The sequence below is a fragment of the Hippopotamus amphibius genome, chromosome 7 (genome assembly GCF_030028045.1).
Source record: "Hippopotamus amphibius kiboko isolate mHipAmp2 chromosome 7, mHipAmp2.hap2, whole genome shotgun sequence".
In the NCBI taxonomy this organism is placed as follows: Eukaryota; Metazoa; Chordata; class Mammalia; order Artiodactyla; family Hippopotamidae; genus Hippopotamus; species Hippopotamus amphibius.
In genome coordinates, this window is record NC_080192.1 from 47,370,973 (window position 1) to 47,393,298 (window position 22,326).

Sequence of the window (22,326 nt, forward strand, 5' to 3'; positions counted from 1 at the left end):
TATATGTCTTTGGAACATGCATGAGGGATTGAATATTGTTCTATGTGAAAACCAATGACACTGTGGTAGTTAGGCAGAACAAAACTTGATATGATCTTGGCCATCAGAGAGCTTCTGTATGCTACGACTGCAAATAAGAGATGCACGGTCACAATACTTATGGAGATACACTGATTGTAAGGAGAGAGTTCCTGGTGCTTCAAGGCAAAGAAACACATCAGGAGGCAGAAACATCATCTGTAAACTGCATTTATTGAGTGCTTACTGGGCACTGGGCACATCAGATACAAAAGAGTTGGGAAGGGGGCAGGTAAGAACTTAAGAAATTAAGTAGACACATTAACTTTACCAAGAATTCTAACTACTAGGGAAGTACAAAATTTGTACGTTATACTTTATAATGAAATTTTGACGCCTGTCAAAAGGATAATCTATACATACAATGCAATAAAAATGTTTTAAAATTGTGCTTAATATCACAGAACTACCTGGAAATGGGTTGATAAAATGCCTATACAGCATTCATTGTTATTATACACACACATTTCACATTAAAGATTGCTTGTAAAGTACAAATACTTTGACCCCATTGCTGAGAAATCTATGGTCGACAACTGTATGTGCAGTTTCCCTAAGAAACATGGCAGCATTCGCAATCCATCTGTCCTTTACAGTGCACCTTATTTTTCATTTTGCTTACTATCGAATTCTCTTCAGAACCATTTATATTTCTTTTGTCTGATCATCTTCTTCGAGTTTCCTGATTTCATTTTTTAAACAATTTATAGTTTCACGACTTGCTTTTAATCTCTCTTTAAGCTCTGCAATTTCAAAGCTTGTTTTTTTTTTCGCAGCTTCTAATTTTTCTCTGGTTTTCACTTCAAGTTCTGCAACTAAAGAAAACAAACACTTTTACTGATTTATTTCATTTTTCTCACATGTACAAGATATGTCATACAGTACTAAATATGGCATTTCCTTAGGTCAGTGTTTCCATGATGAAATGTGCATAACTTAAGATATGTGACTTCAAACACAAGAGGGTGAAAAGAAAGTCTGAACTCTCAAGAGAGGATCTAAGATGTTTTCTACCACTAAGAATGAAATTTTGGCCACTGATATTTTAATTCACAGTTCAGGTTTTAAGACATAATGTCCTTATTTTTCTCCATATACACATTTAGTTGGAAATTATGGAGTATACAATCCAAGAGACAGTATTCCTAAATTTATGTACAGGTAAAACTTACACAAACAAAACCACTGGGAAAACAAACCTGTATTTTTTTTCAAGAAAGACAGCAATAACTGTGTAGGTTTGAAGTCCAGCTCTACCATTTACTAGCTGTGCTGCTCTAAATAAGCTATTTATTAGCTCTATGCTCACTTCTTCATTTCTAAAATGAAGATTCTAATAGCAAACACTTCATAAGACTATTTGTTTAAAAGGTTTAAAATGAATACTGCCTGGCACATAAAAAACCACATTAACTACTATTATGACAGAGGAACACTGAATATTTAATACATTCTAGCTGGTTACATAACAAAGTACTAAAGAAAAATATCATTACTGCAAAATTGATTATATCTATTTAACTCTTCCACTTGGATAGGGTAGCATCATGTTTTACAGAGAAAAATGCCTGCTATCATCCAACATTTCCACCTTGTGGACATTTCAGGTAACTGCTGCTGATGACTGCTGAGGCATGGTTGGACTTTTGTTAATATAAAAGGATCACTAATAGGAAGCAGTGTGGTTTGGTGAAGAAAAAAAGAATCTAAACCTTTGAAAGCAGAAAGGCTTGAGTTCAAGTACATCCTTGGCCCCTTACTAGCTCAATGCTGATATCTCTAAGTCTCCTTTCCTCTCTTCTTTCTATGTGATACAGTTACAACTTTGTACTTAGAGGATTTATGAGGATTAAGTAATATTACAAAGCATCTAGCACATTAAAAACACTCAATGTGTCCTTATTTTTCTCACTGCTGGTGACTTTCTTTTTGTAATACATAAAAGGCAAACTTTTATACTGCTAAAACAATCCATATTTTTCTTTGTAATCTTTCATTGCTTTTATTTTTTTAATTATTTTTGAAAATAGTACATACATGATACAAAATTAAAAGGCTGAAAAGTGTGGACAGTGGAAAAAATGTCTCCTTTTAATAAGTGTACAACTGATTCACTTTGCTGTACAACTGAAACTAACACAACATTGTAAGTCAACTATCCTCCAATAAAAATTAAAAAAAAAAAAAAAAAAAAAAAAAAAAAAGGATCCTTTTACCCCTGCCCCCCAGTGCTCTTCCCAGAGATAATCACTGTTAAGTTTCTTTGGTATCTTTCCAGAAATAATCAGTTCAGAGACAAGCATACACCTAAGTGTGACTTCTCCTCACCCCCAAGGCAAGCAGTGTCACACTATCCACACTGCTCAGCACCCTGCTCTTTCACTTAATATCACTACATCTGAAAGCCTGTTCCACATCACAGGGCTGTCTCAGTCTTTCAAAGGCTGCAGAGGACCACATTGAATGGGCATACACAATTCATTAATCTGTACCCTCTGATGTACATCTGGAGTATTTCCATTTTTCTCTATTACAAACAATGCTATAACGTGTATACTGTGCATAATTATTTTGGTACACTTGTGGGATAAATTCCTATAAATAGTAATTGTTAGGTCGAAGGATATTTGTGCTTGCAATTTTGGAAGAATGCTAAGTGACTCTTAGAGGTTCTATTAATTTATAATCTCACTAGCGTTGTACATCTACTTCCCTACTGCATCAACTTTTTGGTCTTAGTTAATCTGAAAGGTTAAAAATGGTATTTCAGAATAGTTTTAATTGACATTTCTATTACTTCTGAAGGTGACAATCATTTAATATGTTTAGGTGACATTCCTCCCTTTCTTTTTATGAACTGTTTTTCCTTTGCTCATTTTTCTATTAGGTTATTGGCTCCCCACCACCCTTTTAAAAAACTGAGGTATAATTGACATATAACATTAGTTTCAGGTGTACAACATAATGATTCAATACTTGTATATACTGCAAAATGATCACAGTAAGTCTGAAGTTAACATCTGTCACTGCACAGTTAAGAAATTTTTTTTCTTGTGATAAGCTATTTTAAGATCTACTCTTAGTAACTTTCAAATATGCAATACAGTATTAACTCAGCATTATTAACTCCAGTTACCATGCTATAAATTACATCCCTGTGACTTACTTATTTTACACCTAGAAGTTTGTACCTTTTTGCCCACCTCTCACCTCCTGCCTCTGGCAACCACCTATCTGTTCTCTATATGAGCTTTTTTTTTTTTAAATTCCACATTTAAGTGAGATCATACTGTATTAGCCTTTCTCTGATTTATTTCACTTAGCATAACACCCTCGAGGTCCATCCATGTTCTCATAAACGGAAAGATTTCTTCTTTTTCATGGCCAAGTAATATTTCATTGTATATATATATATGTGTGTGTGTGTGTACATATGTGTGTGTATGTGTGTGTGTGTGTATATATATATATATATATATAAAAAAAACACCTCTTCTTTATCCAGTCATCTGTTGGTGGACACTTTTGTTTACCTACCTTGACTATTGTAAATTATGCCATAATGAACATGGGTGTGTATATATCTTTTCAAGTTAGTGTTTTTGTTTTCTTCAGATACGTATCCAGAAGTTGAATTGCTGGATCATATGGTAGTCCTACTTCTTTTTTTTTTTTTTTAGGACCCTATATGCTGTTTTCCATACTGGCTGCACCAATCAACACTGCGCAAGGTTTCCTTTTCTCCACATCCTTGCTAGCACGGGTTATTTTTTGTCTTTTTGATAATAGCCAGTCTCTCAAGTGATACCTCATTGTGGTTTTGATTTGCATTCCCCTGATGACTAGTGATGCTGAGCACCTTTTCATGTACCTGCTGGCCACCTGCATGTCTTCTTTGAAAAAATGTCTACTCAGCTCTTCTGCCCCATTTTAATTGAATTGTATGCATTTTTTGGCCATTGATTTGTATGAGTTCTTTATATATTTTGGATATTAACCCCTATGATGCATGATTTGTAAATATTTTCTCCCATTCAGTAGGTTGCCTTTTCATTTCATTGATGGTTTCCTTTGCTCTGCAGAAGCTTTTTAGTTATTTGGTTATCGGTCTTTTTCAGTGATGTGCAGGAGCTCTTTATACATTATAGAAAGTAGTCATTTGTGACATGAGTACAATATTTTTTCACGGCTTGTCTGTTTTTAGACTTTGTTGACAATGCTTTTCTTACTATGCAGAAATTTTTATCCCCTTGCTCTCCCTCTCTCTCCATATCAATTATAAAACATTATATGGAGTGAAAGGCACATTGTGAGATGCTGGGATACAGAGGTAGGAGATAGACAAGAAAGAAAGATGCATTACAGTGTCAAGAGGTAACCACAGGGAGCTATGAGAGCAGACAGGATTCATACCGAGTGGAAAGGGTGTGTGTGCACATCAAGGAAGGCTTCTTGGCAGCAGTAAAATCTGAATTGAGTTTTAAAGAATGAGAAAGGAATTAGGTAGATGAAGTGGACATAGCAGGCCCTGGAAAGAGTACAGAAAGATTTGGGAAACAACAGAGCCCTGTATGACTGTGACAGGTAGTATTAAATCTAGTCAGGAAGAACTGATTTAACTCATTTGTCAGAGGACAGCATTCACTATAGATACAGATTTTTGTGGTCTGATTTAGTCACTATACTTTATTTTTGACAAATCATAAGACTGCAAAGGGTACCATATATTGGAAAAACTGGGTTAATTGGCAATGAGATCTTAGGGGAAAACATTAAAAAACTTATTTTAGCCTGTTCTGGTTTTCTGCTTCCTATATATTAAATGCTTATACATACATTTAAGATATATACATGTGTGTGTATGTATATATGTATATACCAATATATATAAAATTTCTGTTTAAATTTCCAATAAAGCCTCAATTTAGAGTAAGCAATCAAAAGAAGAATTATTATTTTTGTAAAGCCAATGTACTTACTGACTAGAAGAACAGACTGTAAGGCTTTTTTACAAAGAGATAGAACAGTTTATTGGTTAAGAGCACACACTCTACCTTGGTTTAAATCCTAGCTCTGCTGAGTGATTTGGGGCAAGATATCAAATCTCTCTATGCTCTAGGGTCTTACCTATAAAATGGGGCTACAGTATTACCTTCCTCCTAAGGTTAAGGGTATTCAATAAGTTAAGAAATGAAAAACACTTACCTAGTACATGTAAACTCTCTCTAAGCATTCACTATCTTTTTAACTTTTCCTTTGTAGAAGTAATTTCTATTAAAAGCTAGATCATTAGTGCTTAAGTAAACTTCCATAGGTTTACCAGTATAAATATCTTTATAAACTTTTAATGTGTTTTAATAATGAGCAACCTCTATCCTGACTACTACTCTATCTAAAAATATTGCTATGTTTTTAAAGCCTAAATTCTGAGGACTGCCTAGGATTGAGTCCTAGCTCTACCACTAGCTCGTGTTAACTTGAGCAAGTTTCTTACCCTCCTTGTGCCTCAGTTTCCTTTTCTAAATGGATTACTGAGCAAAGTTATTGTAGATGTAAATGAGTTTATACATGTACAGATTTAGAAGAGTACAAATAGTAAGCACTCAATAAATCTGATATTATTACCAAATATTGAGTAGAACGCTCTCAAACTGGTAAGTGTACCTATCTTTTTCAGACCTTTGATTAATATTCCCAAGTTGCTTTCCTAGAAGGCCTAATTAAACAATTAATAGAACACAGGGTTCACCACATCCTTAATAGGTACAGCTATTAAAAATTCCTTTTGCTTATTTGATACAAATATAACCACTCATTATTATTTGGTTTGCATTTTAAAAATTACTAGCAAGGTCAATTATTTTCCCTTTTTATTTTCTAGTCATCTCTTCTTTCCTCTGCCCATGTCTTCTGTCCATTTATCAACTGAAGTTTAAAACTTTATTCTAGGGACTTTCTAGGTGGTGCAGTGGTTAAGAATCCGCCTGCCAGTGCAGGGGACAGGAGTTCGATCCCTGCCCCAGGAAGATCCCACGTGCCACGGAGCAACTAAGCTCTTGCGCCACAACTATTGAGCCTGTGTACCACAACCACTGAAGCCCATGTGCCTAGAGCCCCTGCTCCGCAACAAGAGAAGCCAAGGCAATGAGGAGCCTGTGCACCGCAATGAAGAGCAGCCCCCACTCACCTCAACTAGAGAAAGCCCGTGTGCAGCAACAAAGACCCAACACAGCCAATAAAATAAAGAAATAAATTTATAAAAACAACAACAACAAGAAAAAAACTTTATTCTAGTTTAATGGACTTCCTAGGTGGCGCAGTGGGTAAGAATCCGTCTGCCAATGCAGGAGACACAGGTTCGATCCCTGCCCCAGGAAGATACCACATGCTGTGGAGCAACTAAGCCCGTGCACCACAACTATTGAGCCTGCGCTCTAGAGCCCGTGAGCCACAACTATTGAGCCCATGTGCAACAACTACTGAAGCCCATGCGCCTAGAGCCCGTGCTCTGCAACAAGAAAGGCCACCGCAATGAGAAGTCCACGCACCACAAGGAAGAGTAGCCCCTGCTCACTGCAACTAGAGAAAGCCCGTGTGCAGCAACGAAGACCCAACACAGCCAATAAAATAAATTAAAAAAAAAACTTTATTCTATTTTATTTATTTTAGGGTTTTAAAGATATTCATCCTTTCATATTTTCTACAAATTTATCTTTCTTTTTTGCCCTTCTGAAATGAAGAAGTTAAATTTTTTTGCAAAATCAAGTCTGTCTTTCTTTTAATGTGATTTCTTCTAACACCTCAAATTTAGAAAGTCTTCCCTAGTCTGGACAGAAAGTCATTTCTCTTATTTTTCACATAGCTTAAGTGACTTTAAAAAAACAGTTAACTATCATTAATTAAACTGGAATTTGTTTTGATAAGTGCTATGAAGCAATGATCTAAATTAAGTTTTCTTCTCAAAACTTATCAATTGTTCCAGTACCATTTACAGAATTATGTTTTTCTTCTTTATGGATTTGATACTATTGAGAAAATAACCTGCAGATAATACAAAACATGCAACTTACTGATGAAAACTTCCCAAGGTTATAAAGCTCCACATGTTAAGTTTTAACACATTGAAAATTAATCTGTAGAAAAGTCTTTTTATAAAACACATTTGTCTCTACTGCTACACAGATATGAATTAATGATATTAGTTTTGCTGAAAACACAGAAATGTGGGCACTTGAAGTTTAAGAGAGAAGTTTGCTCTATGAATTGGGCACATTTCATAGTATGGGAGAAAGAAGATCTATAATGGAGAAAAACTCACCGATAACAGTAAAATAGCATATGACTAGTGCTTTTCATCTTTTCAAAGTGATCATATACATACTGTTGTATGTTCATAACAAAGTAGTTCAAGTAAACATTTTTTCAGATGTAGCAAGTGAAACAAAGTTTTTTAATGAGTGGGATTTTCAATTTTAAATGACTATCAAGTGGCAATTATAATCAGTATTCAGATCTTTTAACTCTTAGTCATGGGTTTCATGAAAATACAAACAAAACAATACTATAATCAATAATGGTTAAACAGCAACCTCTCCCCCTCCCCCCCTTCTCTACTGGATCAATTCTTTCAGCTTACAATGATACTGGTCTATTGGGGAAATAGACTCTGTTCTCTTGACCCCAAATCCTGCTTTTGCTACTGCTTCAAGGGCTACTTTCCCTTTACAGTCAAGCTGCAAGACAGAGCTGTCCACAGAGCCTGTCTCCAGTTTCTTCTCATTCTCTCTTTTTTTTGGCCATGCTATGAAGCTTGTGGGATCTTAGTTCCCTGACCAGGGATTGAACCCAGACCATGGCAGTTAAAGTGCCAAGTCCTAACCACTAGACCACCAGGGAACTCTCATTTCATTCTCTCTTGATCCATTTCAACTGATCTTCTGTCCTTGATATTCTCCTTGAACTGCTCCTGTTAAGGTCACCAAGGATCTCCACCTGGCTCTAGCCTCTTCTTGGCTCTCATCTTACTGGACTGGCTAATGACTATGTCCTGATACACTTTCTTCACTTGGCTCTAGGATATTATGTGCACCTAGCTTTTCTCCCTCCACACTCACTGTTTTTTCCTAATTCCTTTGCTGGTCATCTCCTTAATCTCTAAATGTTGGAGTGCCCAGGGCTCAATCCTTGAACCTCTTTTGTATCTTCACTTACTCCTGTGATGATACCATTTAACCTCACAATTTATAAATCCATCTATATATTACCTTCCAAATTTATATCTTCAGCCTAGATCTCTCCTTGAATACCAGGCTTTGAGTACAATTCCTTTCTCAACATCTCCACTTACAGGCACCACACAACCATCATGTCCAAAACTGTACTCCTCATCTTTCCCCTGAAACCTGCCCCTCCCAGACGTCCCATCTCTAGGAAAAGCAACAACAATACTGTTTTGTTTCCTCAGGCCCCAAACCTTAAGAGTCATTCTTTGTTCATCTCCTTCTCTTACATCCTATTATCAAACGATCAGCAAATCCTATTGTACCTATCTTCAAAACAGAACCTGACCCCTTCCCACCAGCTCCACTGCTATCACTCTGGTACGACCCGCAATTCTATCATGACGGGATTACTGCAATAGCCTCCTAACTATTGTGCTTCTACCCTTTCTGCTTTACAGTCTGTTCTCAACACAGCAACCACGGCGATTGATCGTTTTAAAATGTGAGTCATATAATGTCACCCTTCTGCTCAAAACCCACAAAAGCCTTCACATCTCCCTCCCCACAAGTCCCTATATGAGCGGGTCCCCTGTTAACTTCTTTGGCCTCAGCTCACACTCCCTGTGCCCCTGCTCCCTGGGCTCCAGTCACACCGGCCTTCTTGCTGTTCCTCAGATATGCCAGGCGTGCTCTTCCCTCAGGGCTCCTGCCCTTGCTGCCCCTACACGTAACATTCTTCCCACAGGGAGCCGCATGGGGCATTTCCCCTCTCCTTTTGGGATCTGATCAAATGCCACCATTTCAGGAAGCATTCTCTGACCTGATATTTAAGACTCTAACCATCTCCTCCCACCAAAAGTGTTCCTTCCCCTGCTTTAGTTTTCCCCATGCCATCCAATCACTACCTTACACTTTATTGTTCTATTTAATACCTGTCTTCCTTCCACTAGAATATAAGCTCTATGAGGGCAGGGATTTTGTCTGTTTAGACACTGCTCTATCCTCTGAACCTAGAACAATGCCTGGCATATTACTGGTGCTCAATATATACTGTAAGCAAATAAATGAAAGATCAAAGGAACAAATGAATAAATGGTGACATAAATGTCAACATGGGGTTGGTAAACACGTTTCATCTTGAATGACAACTGCAAATGATTGGCAACAGCTGCATGAAATGATGTGTAGGGCATTCTGAGGCTTTGTCAGCTTAAAGGGAAAAGACACCATGGCTGACTATCAACATGGCATTCTGGTCTTCACCAGCGTTAACACAGAACTATGTAAAGTGACAGGTTAAAAAGAGAGACAGAGAGAGAGAAACCAGTTCACAGTATACTCAAGTATAATTATGTCCTGCAAGGTTCTTCACGCTGATTTTGCTAGCAAAGACTAATAAACAGAAAATGATTGAGTGCAGGTTAAGCAAGATTAATGAAAATCTATGCTTAAACGTAATTAGTGAATAAAAGACAAACAGTATTTCAGAGTATGTGACAGGCTGCCTTTTACCTTTTTGAAAGTAGGCCTACCTGAGAACTATTTAAAACATTCTTCTTACCTGTTCTTTAGTAATACATATTTTATTTTTTAACTCCTAAAAATTTTACCTATATATAACAAGGAAAAAAATTTAGTAGTCACTAATCATACAATGCTTTCACCATCACAGAATACATTATTTTCAGGATTAATTATGAACTCATGGCACTTACATTCTGTTTCATGCTTATAGGCGCCTAAGGTAAGCTGACGAGATGTGGTTAATAGTTGTTGCATCATTGCTGTTGGGTCTTGAAATATCTAATGGGACAGAATGAAAAAAAGCCCAATGACTTCAAAATCTACAATTTAAAATGCTTTAAAAACTCTCGTTATAAAATATTCTTACCATTTCATCATAAAACTCTGAAACCACTGTCTTTTTTCCCAGCATTGCATTGGTGTCTGATTGAAACAACTTTAATAAATGATACAGGGTTACCTGTGAAATGAAAACAGACATGGCATCTGTGCAATGTTTATATCATCATCATGAGACATCGGCATTTCTGTAACTGATTTAGAGACTGAATTAGTAAACATCTCAAATTCAGGATCTTGTCTCAGCTACAATTTACTGTGGCAGATCACCTGACCTCTCTATACTTTTATTTTCCTATTAGGTATTACCATCTGTCCACATCTACTCAATATGTATGTTTTGAAGAGGGTAAGTAAAGATTGGTTACAAAGCATCTCTAGGGAGTGACTAGATATACAAATAACACAAGATACAGCTATGGAAATTAAACTGGGAAATCACTAAGATGAATTCTTATACTTACACAAGTGAAATTTGATTAATTGTGATGGTTAAAGTTTACAAATTTACAATGGGGAAAAAGATTTGATACTTTCAAAAGGAATGATCAATACGAAAGTGCTCAAGGAGGACAAGTTAATTTCCTTAGTGTAATGATGAGATTAATACATAAGTAGCACAATAAACAAAAAAGTTAGTGAAAATTCACTTCGGTAAGAGCAACATGTCTTCAAAATACTTAAAAACAGATACAGTAAGACATCAAAAGAAAAGCTTGGCAGCACAACGCGTGACTATTTGAGCAAAACAAAACCTAGCTGGTAAAACAGAGTTCATGTTGAAGTTGTAGCAACCAATTCAGAGGCCTCAAAGAATTTGCCAAAAAGTTACCTAAAACCATCATAAGAGTATGCATCACATGCCATATCTAAAGCAGATACTTTGACAAATTTCTCGAAGAGACGGAAATCAGATGAGACTACACTGATGGATAAAGCATAACACGGAAATCCATAACCTAAAAACTTAAGGAAGAAAACTGCATTGGAGGTGGGAGCCAGTGCCCCCAGTGGAGCCCCAGAGAGGCTGCAAGCTCAAAGTTGGCAGCTACAGAAACCAAGCATGCTGTGGGGTGGCTGGGCCGGCTAGCCTTCCCTTTTCTCCCTTCACTCACAGACAGGACAGCATGTCCTCCTGTGGAGCCTAGAATTTCTCACCCAAACAATCAAGCATGAAGGAGAAATAAAGATATTTGCAGACAGCATTGGCTCTGAAATTTCACTTCTCACGCATCCTTTCTGAAGAAATTCCTCCAGCAAAATGAAAAAGGAAACCAACAAAGATGAAGAAAAAGGATCATCTGTCATCACCAGGAGCTGACAGGCACTATCTAAAACTGAAAAATTCAGACTTAGGGATTTCAATACATGCAATGTATGGGAGTAATTTCTAGAGGAACTGAAAACAGTGACTGTGGTTTTCCTGAGGAAGGGGTCAGAGAGGGGGGAAAGAAGATGTTATGGGTTGAATTGTGTCCCCCAAAAGATATGTTGAAGTACTAGCCCTCAGTATCTGTAAATGTGACCTTATTTGGAAACAGAGTCTTTGCAGATGTAATCAAGTTAAGATGAAGTCATTAGGGTGGACCCTAATCCAATATGACTGGTGTCCTCATAAAAACAGAAGAGACACAGAGACGGGGTGGGGGGGGGGGGGGGAAGGTCATGCAACAATGGAGGCAGAGATGGGAGTTAGGCTGCCACAACTCAAGGAACGCCTGGGGTGACCAGGAACTAGAAGAGGCAAGAAAAGATCCTCCCCTAGAAGCTTTGCAGAGAGCATGGCCAACACCTTGATTTGGGACTTATAGTCTCCAGAACTGGGAGAATAAACTTCTGTTGTTTTTAGCCATCCAGTTTGTGGTACTTTGGGGTTTTTTTGTTTGTTTGTTTGTTTTCTTGTCAAAGTGCTTTATTGAGGGGAACTGCTGTCAGTTGAAACTTGTGAGAGAGTACGGGAATCAGGAGAGGGCAGGGGAAACAGCTTGGCAAATATGTGGGTTGAGCTGGCATCTAGCCATGGCCCAAACACCCACCTCCCCTCACTGTGGTATTCTGTTATGGCAGTCCCAGGGAACTAATACAGGAGACTTGTACTTTTTATTTTTTAAATCTTTTAAAAAAACCATATGTATGTCTTTTATAATTTAAGAAGTATTAAAAACTACATCAGAGCGACTTTCCTGGTGGTGCAGTGGTTAAGAATCCGCCTGCCAATGCAGGGGACACAGGTTCGATCCCTGCTCTGGGAAGATCCCACATGCCGTGGAGCAACTAAGCCCGTGCGCCACAACTACTGAGTGTGCGCTCTAGAGCCTGCGAGCCACAACTACTGAAGCCTGCATGCTACAACTACTGAAGCCCATGTGCCTAGACCCCGTGCTCTGCGACAAGAGAAGCCACCCACCACAAAGAGAAGCCCTTGTACCACAACGAAGAGTAGCCCCCGCTCGCCACAACTAGAGAAAGCCTGTGTGCAGCAACGAAGACCCAACACAGCCAATAAATAAATAAATAAACCTTAAAAAAAAAAAACTACATAAAACTGTCCTTTCCTAAATTTATTATTCAGACTTTGAGAGTCATTTATGCAGATATAGGCAATGAAAAATTTCAAGACAGACATGTTTAATTTTCAGTGGTGTTTGAAGATTCTTAGAGCAATGAAAATGACTATACTTGTCAGAGAGATTTCTAGGAATAAAAATATTAGCATTTTGCTTTTAGAAACAACCATTCCTTTTATAATAGATTGACCTGTAATAGGTGCCTAGATAACAGAAGTAAATTACAAGTTGCTTGTGTCTTTCTTTTATATTTTAAATAAAACGTCACATGACTTATTTTCTGTTAAGAGTCAACTATTGAAAAACTATAATGCTTTCACTGCATTAAAAGAGCACTACAACAGGTTGGAGGAGATAAAATTCAGGCCCATGTAGATGTAAATGGAAACCTATTCAACAAATTAACCACTCCAGAAATGCAAAAGATCATATTACTTTTCTTTCCCAAGAGCAGACTTTGAGAGCTGTCTCATAATGAGGTTACATGATATAATGATTTCTTTCAGAGATGTATTTTCAATCGGGGGGAAGGCAGGGAGGAGAGAAGGGGAAGACAGATGAGGAGGCAGAGAGGTAAGGCAGCACATTCCGAAAATAAAATGAATTCAAAGCAATCTGACAAAGTTATCAAGAACCTCTGCTCTAGTAACATGACCAACTTCTTCTCCCTCTCTCTCAACATCTGCCATATTCTGTGTCTTTTCTCCCTACCAGACTCATTGGTTAAGAACAGGTGTACTGTCTCATCTTTCCATCACACCCCTTGAGCAGTATCTTGCAAATATGGATATTTAATAATTTCTTGTCAAGCAGAATATAATGTCTGTGAGAGTATGCCAGGACAAAAATGGTAGGAGATCTGGAATCCTTATCACATAGAAGATATTTAAATGAGCTACAGATGGTTCTTCAGGAGAAAAGAAAAGTATGAATAGTTATCGGTAAAAAGTTCAAGGAAGCTTAACTTAAAGTAGAGCTTTCTTAAAACTAGAACTACCCCAAACCTAAGTAGGATGTTTCACTTAATGATGGAAGTCAACATTCTCTTCTTGCTATACTGGACTGCCTAAAGGAACTTCTATGTGGGAATAGTGTGGTCTACCTCAACGGGTCGTAAATCTCACTGTGCATCACAATTACCTGGAGTGCTGGCTCCTCTCGAAACCTATGAATCATGCTCTGGGGAATGGGGCCTAGAAGTTTTAACTTTTAAAAAACACCTCAGGTATTTCTGATGCAGTCAGTTAGGTACTAATTCTCTGTACCACTGGCCCAGGTGATATTCAACTTCTTTAAAAGCACATAGTTTTAAAAATGTAATCTGATAAAGTGTAAATGTGCTAAAGGAATGAGCTGACTCTATCAAGATGAAAATTAATTGTGATGAATGGTAAAGCCCTGAAACTGGAGTTAAACACCAGCCACACAAATGTGCAATGAGAGAGCCTGAGTTGTGATCCCTTAGGTTTAAAAATAAAACAGACTTAGTGGTTTTAGTCAAAAACAAAAGTAAAGGAAGGAGTGTGAGGTCTGAATGCAAATACCTGGGTTCAAAAACTAGCTCCACCACAATTAACTGCATGTTTTTGAGCACGTGACTCTCTCAGCCTTCGTATCCTCATCTCTAAAATGAAGATCTTACCAACCTCATAAAGTTGCTAAGGGGTCAAAGTAAAAGCTTTGAGAGACTTTTTACACTATCAAGCAACAATCTGAAGAACAGAGCAAATGATGAAAACATCAGTGCTTATAAAGAAGGATTCAGAAATAAGATAAAGCTGCTAGTACTGATGATAGTTTGAAAAAGTAAAAAGATTTTCTAGGGCTTTTAACTATAAAACACTGGACACTCTAATTTCAGAAAGCGCATGGACTCCACTTGTTTATTACTAAAATCCAAATGATACTAATGGATTTTAAAGTTTTTTGCTGTAGTAATCATGTAATTTCCATGATTTCTTTCCAATACCTGTTCACACTGTATCCCTTCTTTTTACACTTGAAAAATAGGAGTTTTGAAAGGCACTTCACTTAAAAATGAAAAACTTTAACTCATGGCAAGATACACCAAATCATAAGCTGACATAAAGTACACCTGAATAAAAATGTCAACATATAACAAGCTATTGAATAGTGTTAAATTTTCACAATTACTAAAAACTCCATTTTATATGTGCAAAGATTAATATTACTCACAGGTCTTTCATTAGGATCAATGAAAAATATTTTGATGATTATTTCAAATTCACCCCATCCCGTTTCAGTAATTTCATATGGAGGCTTAGTAACAACTAAAAGAAAGAAAAAATAAAACAATTATTAATTGTAAATTATTGATAGTTTCCTAACTCTTTTAAAATCTGTATATTATGAATCAAAAAACTACCGTACCTCTTAAAGGATTGCCATAGCTTTCATGTAATTTGAATTGGATTTTCTTCACATATGCTGACATATCCTAAAACACAGAGGAATTAGTTAGTTCTGCCACCTACACATGAAAATTAGGAGGGAAATCCACTGAGCACACGTACCAATTTTATAACATACATTTTCCCTTAAATTTTATGGAAACCAGTTTTCTAAGAAACATGAATTATACCCTGGAGGTTTGTTTTTTATTTTAAACAAAGGGAGCCTGTGCTGAGTTCTTTCATAACTCATAATATATAGAAGTATATATGTCCCTAATTCACTGTTCTGCAATCCTGTTTTTACATATCTCCGTAGACAATACTTAAAATCAATTTTGATTTTTCTATAAGAACAATAGTACATTTCCAATATTTTTTATAGAAATAAACATATACACCAAAGAAAATCTAAGAACTAAGCAACCTCAAAAACCAAAATTATATTATATAAATGTCAACTAAACTAAGCAACCTAAAACTGTTGCCTACAAAACGCTTCCTTTCCCAAATTTTATTTTGAAGCACAAAAGCATATTCATTAGTTCCGGCACACAAAAGGGATTCTGCTACTGAAGGTGGCTTTTTCAAAAATAATTCATTACAGAAAAACAGGAAAACAGAAAACAGAGTAAGTCACACTCAACAGTAATGTTCATTAATCTTTCTATTTGCTTTTAGGAATTTTTATGTGCTTATTATCTACATATATTTTAAAACTGGGATCCTACTGTAATAATATATTACCATCTGCCTTCATCTCAACATTATTTTGTGAATTTTTTCCTGAGGCAGATTTTCATTAGCATCTTTGAAGAGTATTTTGGGAATACTTTCATTCATTTTTTTCCTACAAATATGAGTGACTGCCAATATTGGTAGATACTATAATGATAAATAACAAAACCTTGTCCTTAGGATCTCACTGTAGAGTACAGGGCAGACAAGAAAATCAGCATTTCAGTGTAATCTGTTATGTGTATATTAGGGTCATGTGTTATGAGGACATTAGGTACAAATCCATAGGAGGGGCACCTAATTTAGTCTTTGGAGATCAAGAAAGTGGGTCTAAAGAAAATACACCTGAACTAAGACCTAAGGGAACAATAAGAATGGAGTGGGTGGGAAGGAAAAGGTTTAAGGGTGTTCCTTTAGGAAGCTGAGAGTAATTTAGTATTGGTAGAGGGTAGGATATAAAGCAATGAGGCAAACAGACAAAGGATAAAGCTGCTGAGATAGGACAGGGAAAGGTCATGGTAGGCCTTCTAAACATGATAGCTTTAACTTTATCATGAAGGCAATAGGTAGTCACTGAAGGTATTTTTTGTTTTGTTTTTTAAAAATAACTGCTCTACTGAGATTTCACATACTACACAATTTAGCCAAAGTTTACCATTCAATAATTTTTCAATATATTCACAGAGTTGTATAACTATCACACAAAAGGAAACCTCATACCTGTTCTTCCAGGAACACCCACCATCAACCACTAATTCCTGTTCTTTGTCTATGGATTTGCCTATTCTGGAGATTTTATAAAAATGGAATCATATAGTATGTGGTTTTTGTGTTTGGCTTCTTTCACTTGCCATGTTTCCTAATCTCTTCCATGTGGTAGTAGCATGTATCAACACTTTATTTTATTGCTTAATAACATTCCACTGTATGGATACACTACATTTTATTTATCCATTCATCAGTTTAAAGACATTTGGGCTCTTACAAATGTCTCTATGAACATTCATATACAAGTTTTTGTGTAGACTTCGAAGGTTTTCATTTTTTCTTTTGTCTTCTAACTTTATTTGATAGAGGACAGTATAAATGCTGAAGAAAAAACATTATCAAGCTTAATTGGTTTCAACATGCATTAATTCACTCTTTTTGTGGAATGTATATAGAAAAGATAAATAGAACTCAAAGGTCAACTGGAGTCTTCTTTGTCCTTGAAATTAAGATAACTTTGGGTTGCATCACTACTTGTCCTATTGATGTTTAATTTCAGCTCAAGAGGTCTAATTCAAGTGGTCAGGTTTAAATTGTGGCTAGAGCTTCAATGAGTTCAGCCACTGTAAACTGTCCTACATGGCAGTTTAATGTGTGGCATATTGTCCCTCTTTTGATTTACCTCTAAATTTATCATCTCTTAATTTATTAAATGTGGCTGAACATACTATGGAGTTACATGGGAAGAAATATTTCAGCATTGGAAGTAATTTTGAATGCTAAGTTAGCATCTCTACCCTTAAAACTGATGCTATAAAGTTATTTTGAATAATTATTAAATTTATTCAAAACATGTACCTCCTTGATAAAGTAAATGTATGTCCCAAATTCTAGTCTCTTACATGTGGTAAAATATAATTCACAGTGTCTGAAGAAGACTACCTTTACCATTATCAAGCTCTGAATCTACCCTTGGGCCATGTGGCACCATTTTCACCTTTTTCGAAGTAACAACTCTTTAAGACATATCTAAGTCCTTTTTCAGATGTTTCAAAAGGTGTCAAATGATTACAATAACATAAATTCTCACCTGCCTGCTTGCTTCCACTATACGGGATGAATGATAGTTGAAATGCAGAATGCAGGGTTTTAAATAGAGGAATAGTTTACTCATTCAGGGAGTATCTGTTGAATACCTACTATGTACTGACTGCATTCCAGGCTTTAGAGATTCAGTAGCAAAACCAAATTGCCAGCAGCTAGATTATGAAGGTTTGTCTTTCATGTTTTCTGATGGTCTGATTACCAAATTATCACTTAAATTTACTATTCCTGAAACACCTTATTATATACTAGGCTACCTTAAGATGTGGTGATTGGAAGACATACTGTGTATATATAGCATAGTTCTTGTTACCATAACTTAATTTTAATTAGAAAACATTTTTGGAAAATTGATTTCTACTAACAATTATACAAAGATGACAGCTCTTACTTTATTCTTTCAACTTTTTTGGTAACATTTCTACAATGGGCCAATTTTATTATCAGTTACCATAAAATAATATTACAATTTATCTTTGAGCAAAAAAAAAACCTATAGCTTCAAAAAAGTTTTAGGAAAAACAAGTACCTACCTCATTTCTATATGGTTTTACATACACTGTCCACTGATGGGTGTGCCCATCCTCTTCTCTTTTCTTTCCAAAATATCGGGCAACATTACCATAAACTATTGGTTTAACAATAGTAACCCCCTACAAGGAAAATAATTTGAACACCAATTAACATTGTATCATTACCCAAATAAACAGAATGAGAACTCTGAAAGTTTGTTTTCACAAATGGGAAGCAACCTAAAAACCTAAAGTTTACTTATAACATGGATTTCCCTCAACTAATCATTTCCAGACAATTAGCCTCATTTCATATTACCATGAATAATTAACATCACATTAATTACAATGTTCCCACTCTGAAAATGTCTATTTAAATCATGTAAAGTACTTTGAGAAGTTTTTTTTTTCCTTTTTCTTTCTTTCTTTCTTTTTTTTTTTTTAAAGAAACAGAAAAGGCTCTGTTTACAAACTTTAAAGACCAGTCTGGAATAACAGTCACCAACTTTGACTGCCATGACCTGACAGTAGAGTCCTTATTTACCAGCTTACAGCAGGGGGTTTTCCAAAGCTCAGTACAAAAATTAAAGGCAGCTTGGAAGAGGATTTTAGGTAGAATAAGGGAATCGTTTTCCTTTTATTATTTGTGTTTAATGTGTGTTAGAAAAACCATAACTATAACTAGCAATTCAAACCCACAATTTCAAAAGTAGTGATGCATAGGAAGGGGCTTTAAAAAATTGTTTTAAACGAAACTGTTAAACACTACTTTTCGATTCAGATAATGGCAAAGAGGCACCTGGATGACTCAAGCTTGGTAAACCCTGGACTGATGGCATGTTTGCTACATTTGTGTGCAGTTCTGAGATGGCCATACATGTTTCTCATCACATCTGGTAAGCGTAAAGGCAGATTATGATGGAAAGGAGAGAGAAAAAATTTCAAGTGAAGAGAAAATGCTGAAGAGGGCTCATGAATTTGAGACCAATTGTTCAATAGTAAGAATTATGTGAGGTCCAAGAGCAAGATACATCACATGTGAAAAGAGCTGTGCAAATATAATCAACAATTAATAAGAAATGAGGGAAAGCAGTGAAAAAATGGAAAATCTTTTCATTGTGACTAGATAATTCACAAATAAATCCAACACCTATTAGCCTCAAGTTAGTTCAGAAGAAGGCAAGCAATTTGCACACGAACTTAAAAAAAAATCACAGCAAGTGCCCTTTTGTGGCACCCAAAGATGGGGCCTCGCATCTAAGGCCTGAGTGAACAACTACAAGGGACACTAACATGGTGAGTGGATAATACGAGGGTAAGTCAAAAACTATCCACACTCCAGTTATATTAAAACTTCTGTACATTCTACAGCCAGAGTGAGGATAATTTTTGACTCACCCTCACAGATCCTGTAGCGCTAGTGTTGCTAGGAACTTGGGGAGTTCCCTCAGTGAGGAAAAGGGGGCTCATCGGCCTAAAGACTTTCTACCTGGATGAAACATCTAAATTGGAAAAAGATGCTTACAAAACCACATAACAATCAGCAAGGAGGAGAACGAAGTCCCTAATTTTAAAGTTCTACATGACTAACACACCCATTTTTGGTGGAAAAGCATTTGAGGACTACAGGCCTAATCTACTCAAGTCACTTTGGACTTAAAAGACTTTTAGAACCTAACGTGATTACAAGTAGAGAAAGTTCTGTAAGTTCCTCTCCAAAAGCTAGTGTTATAATCCTTTGCTCAGTAGTCCTTTCTTATCATTTCAAAACCTTGCCCCGAAACGTGGGCAAAATGTATGTTTATGAACCTTCTGGTTCTATGAATTTTACCTGGCATCTCTTTCCCCTTCCATTAGATTTCAGTAGCTTTTGAAACTTTCAAAGAACCACTTTACAAGAGGTATTAAAGCACTGTGTATGACAACTGTATACACAATATAAAATTATGTTAAAATAGTATGACATAGAGAAGGACTCAAAAAAAAAACTAGATCAACTAGACTGGTGCAAAAGCAGGTGATTTCTTTTTAAAGAAAATTTTCCTTTCTGCGGCATATAAAAATCAGAAGGGGTAAATACAGGTGTTATATCAGGAACCAGTTGGTTGTCTCATAAAAAATTAATGTGCCAGGGGGAATTCCCTGTAGGCTCAGTGGTTAAGAATATGCCTACCAACGCAGGGGACATGGGTTCGATGATCCCTTGTCGGGCAAGATCCCACGTGCCCCAGAGCAACTAAGCCTGTGGGCCACAACTTCGGAGCGTGTGCTCTAGAGCCCAAGCCTGCTGCAACTACTCAAGCCTCCGCGCCTAGAGCCCATGCTCCACAAAAGAAGCCACCTCAATGAGAAGCCTGCCCACGGTAAGGAAGAGCAGCGCCCACTCGTGGCAACTAGAGAAAGTCCAGGCGCAACAACAAAGACCCAACGCAGCCAAAAAAAAAAAAAAAATATATATATATATATATATATATACACACACACACACACATATATATATATAAATTATTGTGCCAGGGGATGTAGGAAACTGGGAGGGGAATATGTCACAGTATCATACATTATGTTCGGCGCTATGATCACTTTAATTAAAAACTAAGAAGCTAATCTGTACTGAATGTTCCCGGTGTGCCGGGCAGTGTTATGTTCTTTGCAGGCCTTGATTAGCTATCCGGGCTGTAGCCTTGGGGCTTTATGAACACCATGGACTTGGGGAAGTCTCTGAACTTTTCTATCCCCCAGTTCTTCCGTTAGGACACTTGTAAATACTGGGGGTAATACTGCTTTTGCATTACGGACTGACCAGAGGATCGGGTAAAGCATTCATCCACTGTGCTTACTTCGCACGGATCTGCTACTCTTATTATCCTCACAATAGGTGGGTACCCCCCACCCCCGTTTTACAGGTAACCTGGGTTGCCAGCGGATGAGCACCAAGCCGGGATCTCCCAGCGCCCCAAGGGGCTTTCTCCTCGGCAACAAAGTCCAGCTCTCCCCCGGGCACCACCGATTAAGTCCGGTTTTTGGCTGGGATGGAAGGAGGCAGCGACCCATGAAGAAGGGACCCAATATAAACCACGACTTCCCATTTTCCGCCTGGAAACCGCAGCTCCAGCCCGAGGGGACAAGGCGCGAGAGGAAACAAGCAGACCCTCCCCAGGCCGCGCCAGGAGGAGCCGGAGGCGTGGGCCGGGCACTGACCTTCACTCTCCCGCCGGAGTCAGGCCCAAATTCGGCCATTCTCTTGAACATATTGTCCTACGGAAGAAGCCGCCGCCGCCAGGGAAAGAGACCGGGGCCGGCGGGCTCGCCGCTCCCCTCAGAGACCCCCACCCCCCCTCCTCTCGCGCAGGATCAGAAGGAGGGTTTCTGGCCGAAGGAGGAAGAGTCAACGGAGCTCCGGGCGCTGAGGAATCGCCTACTCGTCACCGCGGACGGCGTCCAGGAAGCCCATTCGGTCCGGCTCCGGGGAAGAGCGGAACCGGAGGCGTGGCAGCGGCGACGCTGTGCGCAGGCGCGACGAGCACACGCACACTGCGCACGCGCCGGGCCGCTGCCCTGAGGCGCCGCAGAATCGGTCTTTGTTGCCAGGGTCTGAGGACTCCGGGAATTTCCTGTTGGCCTGTCGCCAGCCCAGCCCACCTGGCTTCTTGATGACTGGGAAGTTGGCTTTTGGAGGCAACACCTTGCCATCGCCAAAACATTACGGTTCTGAAATTAAGTTCATGAACTCTCACGCACCCGCTGCTTTTCGTTGTGTTCATCCAGAGCGCTCAGACTTCAGGGCTTGAACCGCCGATTTCTTCCTTTATTTATTTACTGCCTTCTTCCTCTCCTTCCTTCCTTTTCTACTCAGTGTTGCACCTGAGGTCCGTAACCTGACACAAATCTCCCTTCCCTTGTGCTTCTGTGGTGCTCACTACTTTGCAGGTCAGTGCAGTGCTGAGTTCGTGACCTGCAGTTTAATGGAAGTGTGAGGTGCTTGTCAGAGGTGCGCTCTCCTTTTTCTTCTGTTTTCAGCTGGAAGCGCTTCTGCACTTTTCCCTCGTCTCCTCAAACCTCCAGCCTGGACACCTGCTCTCATTCGGATCAGGTGACTTTGCAGCTTATTTCGACAGAAAAA

The 22,326-nt window shown here is 37.9% G+C and overlaps 1 protein-coding gene across 2 annotated transcripts; it reads right to left on the minus strand.

Moving 5' to 3' along the window:
* Nucleotides 1–233: 233 nt before the first annotated feature.
* On the minus strand, nt 234–21,728 carry YEATS4 (YEATS domain containing 4). 2 transcript variants are annotated; one of them, XM_057743434.1, is made up of 7 exons: nt 21,405–21,728; nt 18,225–18,344; nt 15,122–15,188; nt 14,927–15,021; nt 10,192–10,284; nt 10,016–10,103; nt 234–893 (listed from the first exon to the last, which is right to left on the minus strand). In XM_057743434.1, the coding sequence occupies exons 1-7, from the start codon at nt 21,453–21,455 to the stop codon at nt 724–726; spliced, it is 684 nt and encodes a 227-aa protein (XP_057599417.1). In that variant the 5' UTR covers nt 21,456–21,728; the 3' UTR covers nt 234–723. The 2 variants fall into 2 exon arrangements, with proteins under 2 accessions (XP_057599417.1, XP_057599418.1); XM_057743435.1 differs by lacking the exon at nt 18,225–18,344 and having other exon boundaries at nt 21,405–21,674.
* Nucleotides 21,729–22,326: the final 598 nt, after the last annotated feature.

Coding starts and splice junctions, on each gene's coding strand:
- YEATS4 (XM_057743434.1), bottom strand. CDS start 21,455: ATGTTCAAGAGAATGGCCGAATTTGGGCCTGACTCCGGCGGGAGAGTG. Junction 15,022..15,121: donor CTATGGCAATCCTTTAAGAG/GTACGGTAGTTT, acceptor TCTTTCTTTTAG/TTGTTACTAAGCCTCCATAT. Junction 10,104..10,191: donor CAGAGTTTTATGATGAAATG/GTAAGAATATTT, acceptor CTGTCCCATTAG/ATATTTCAAGACCCAACAGC.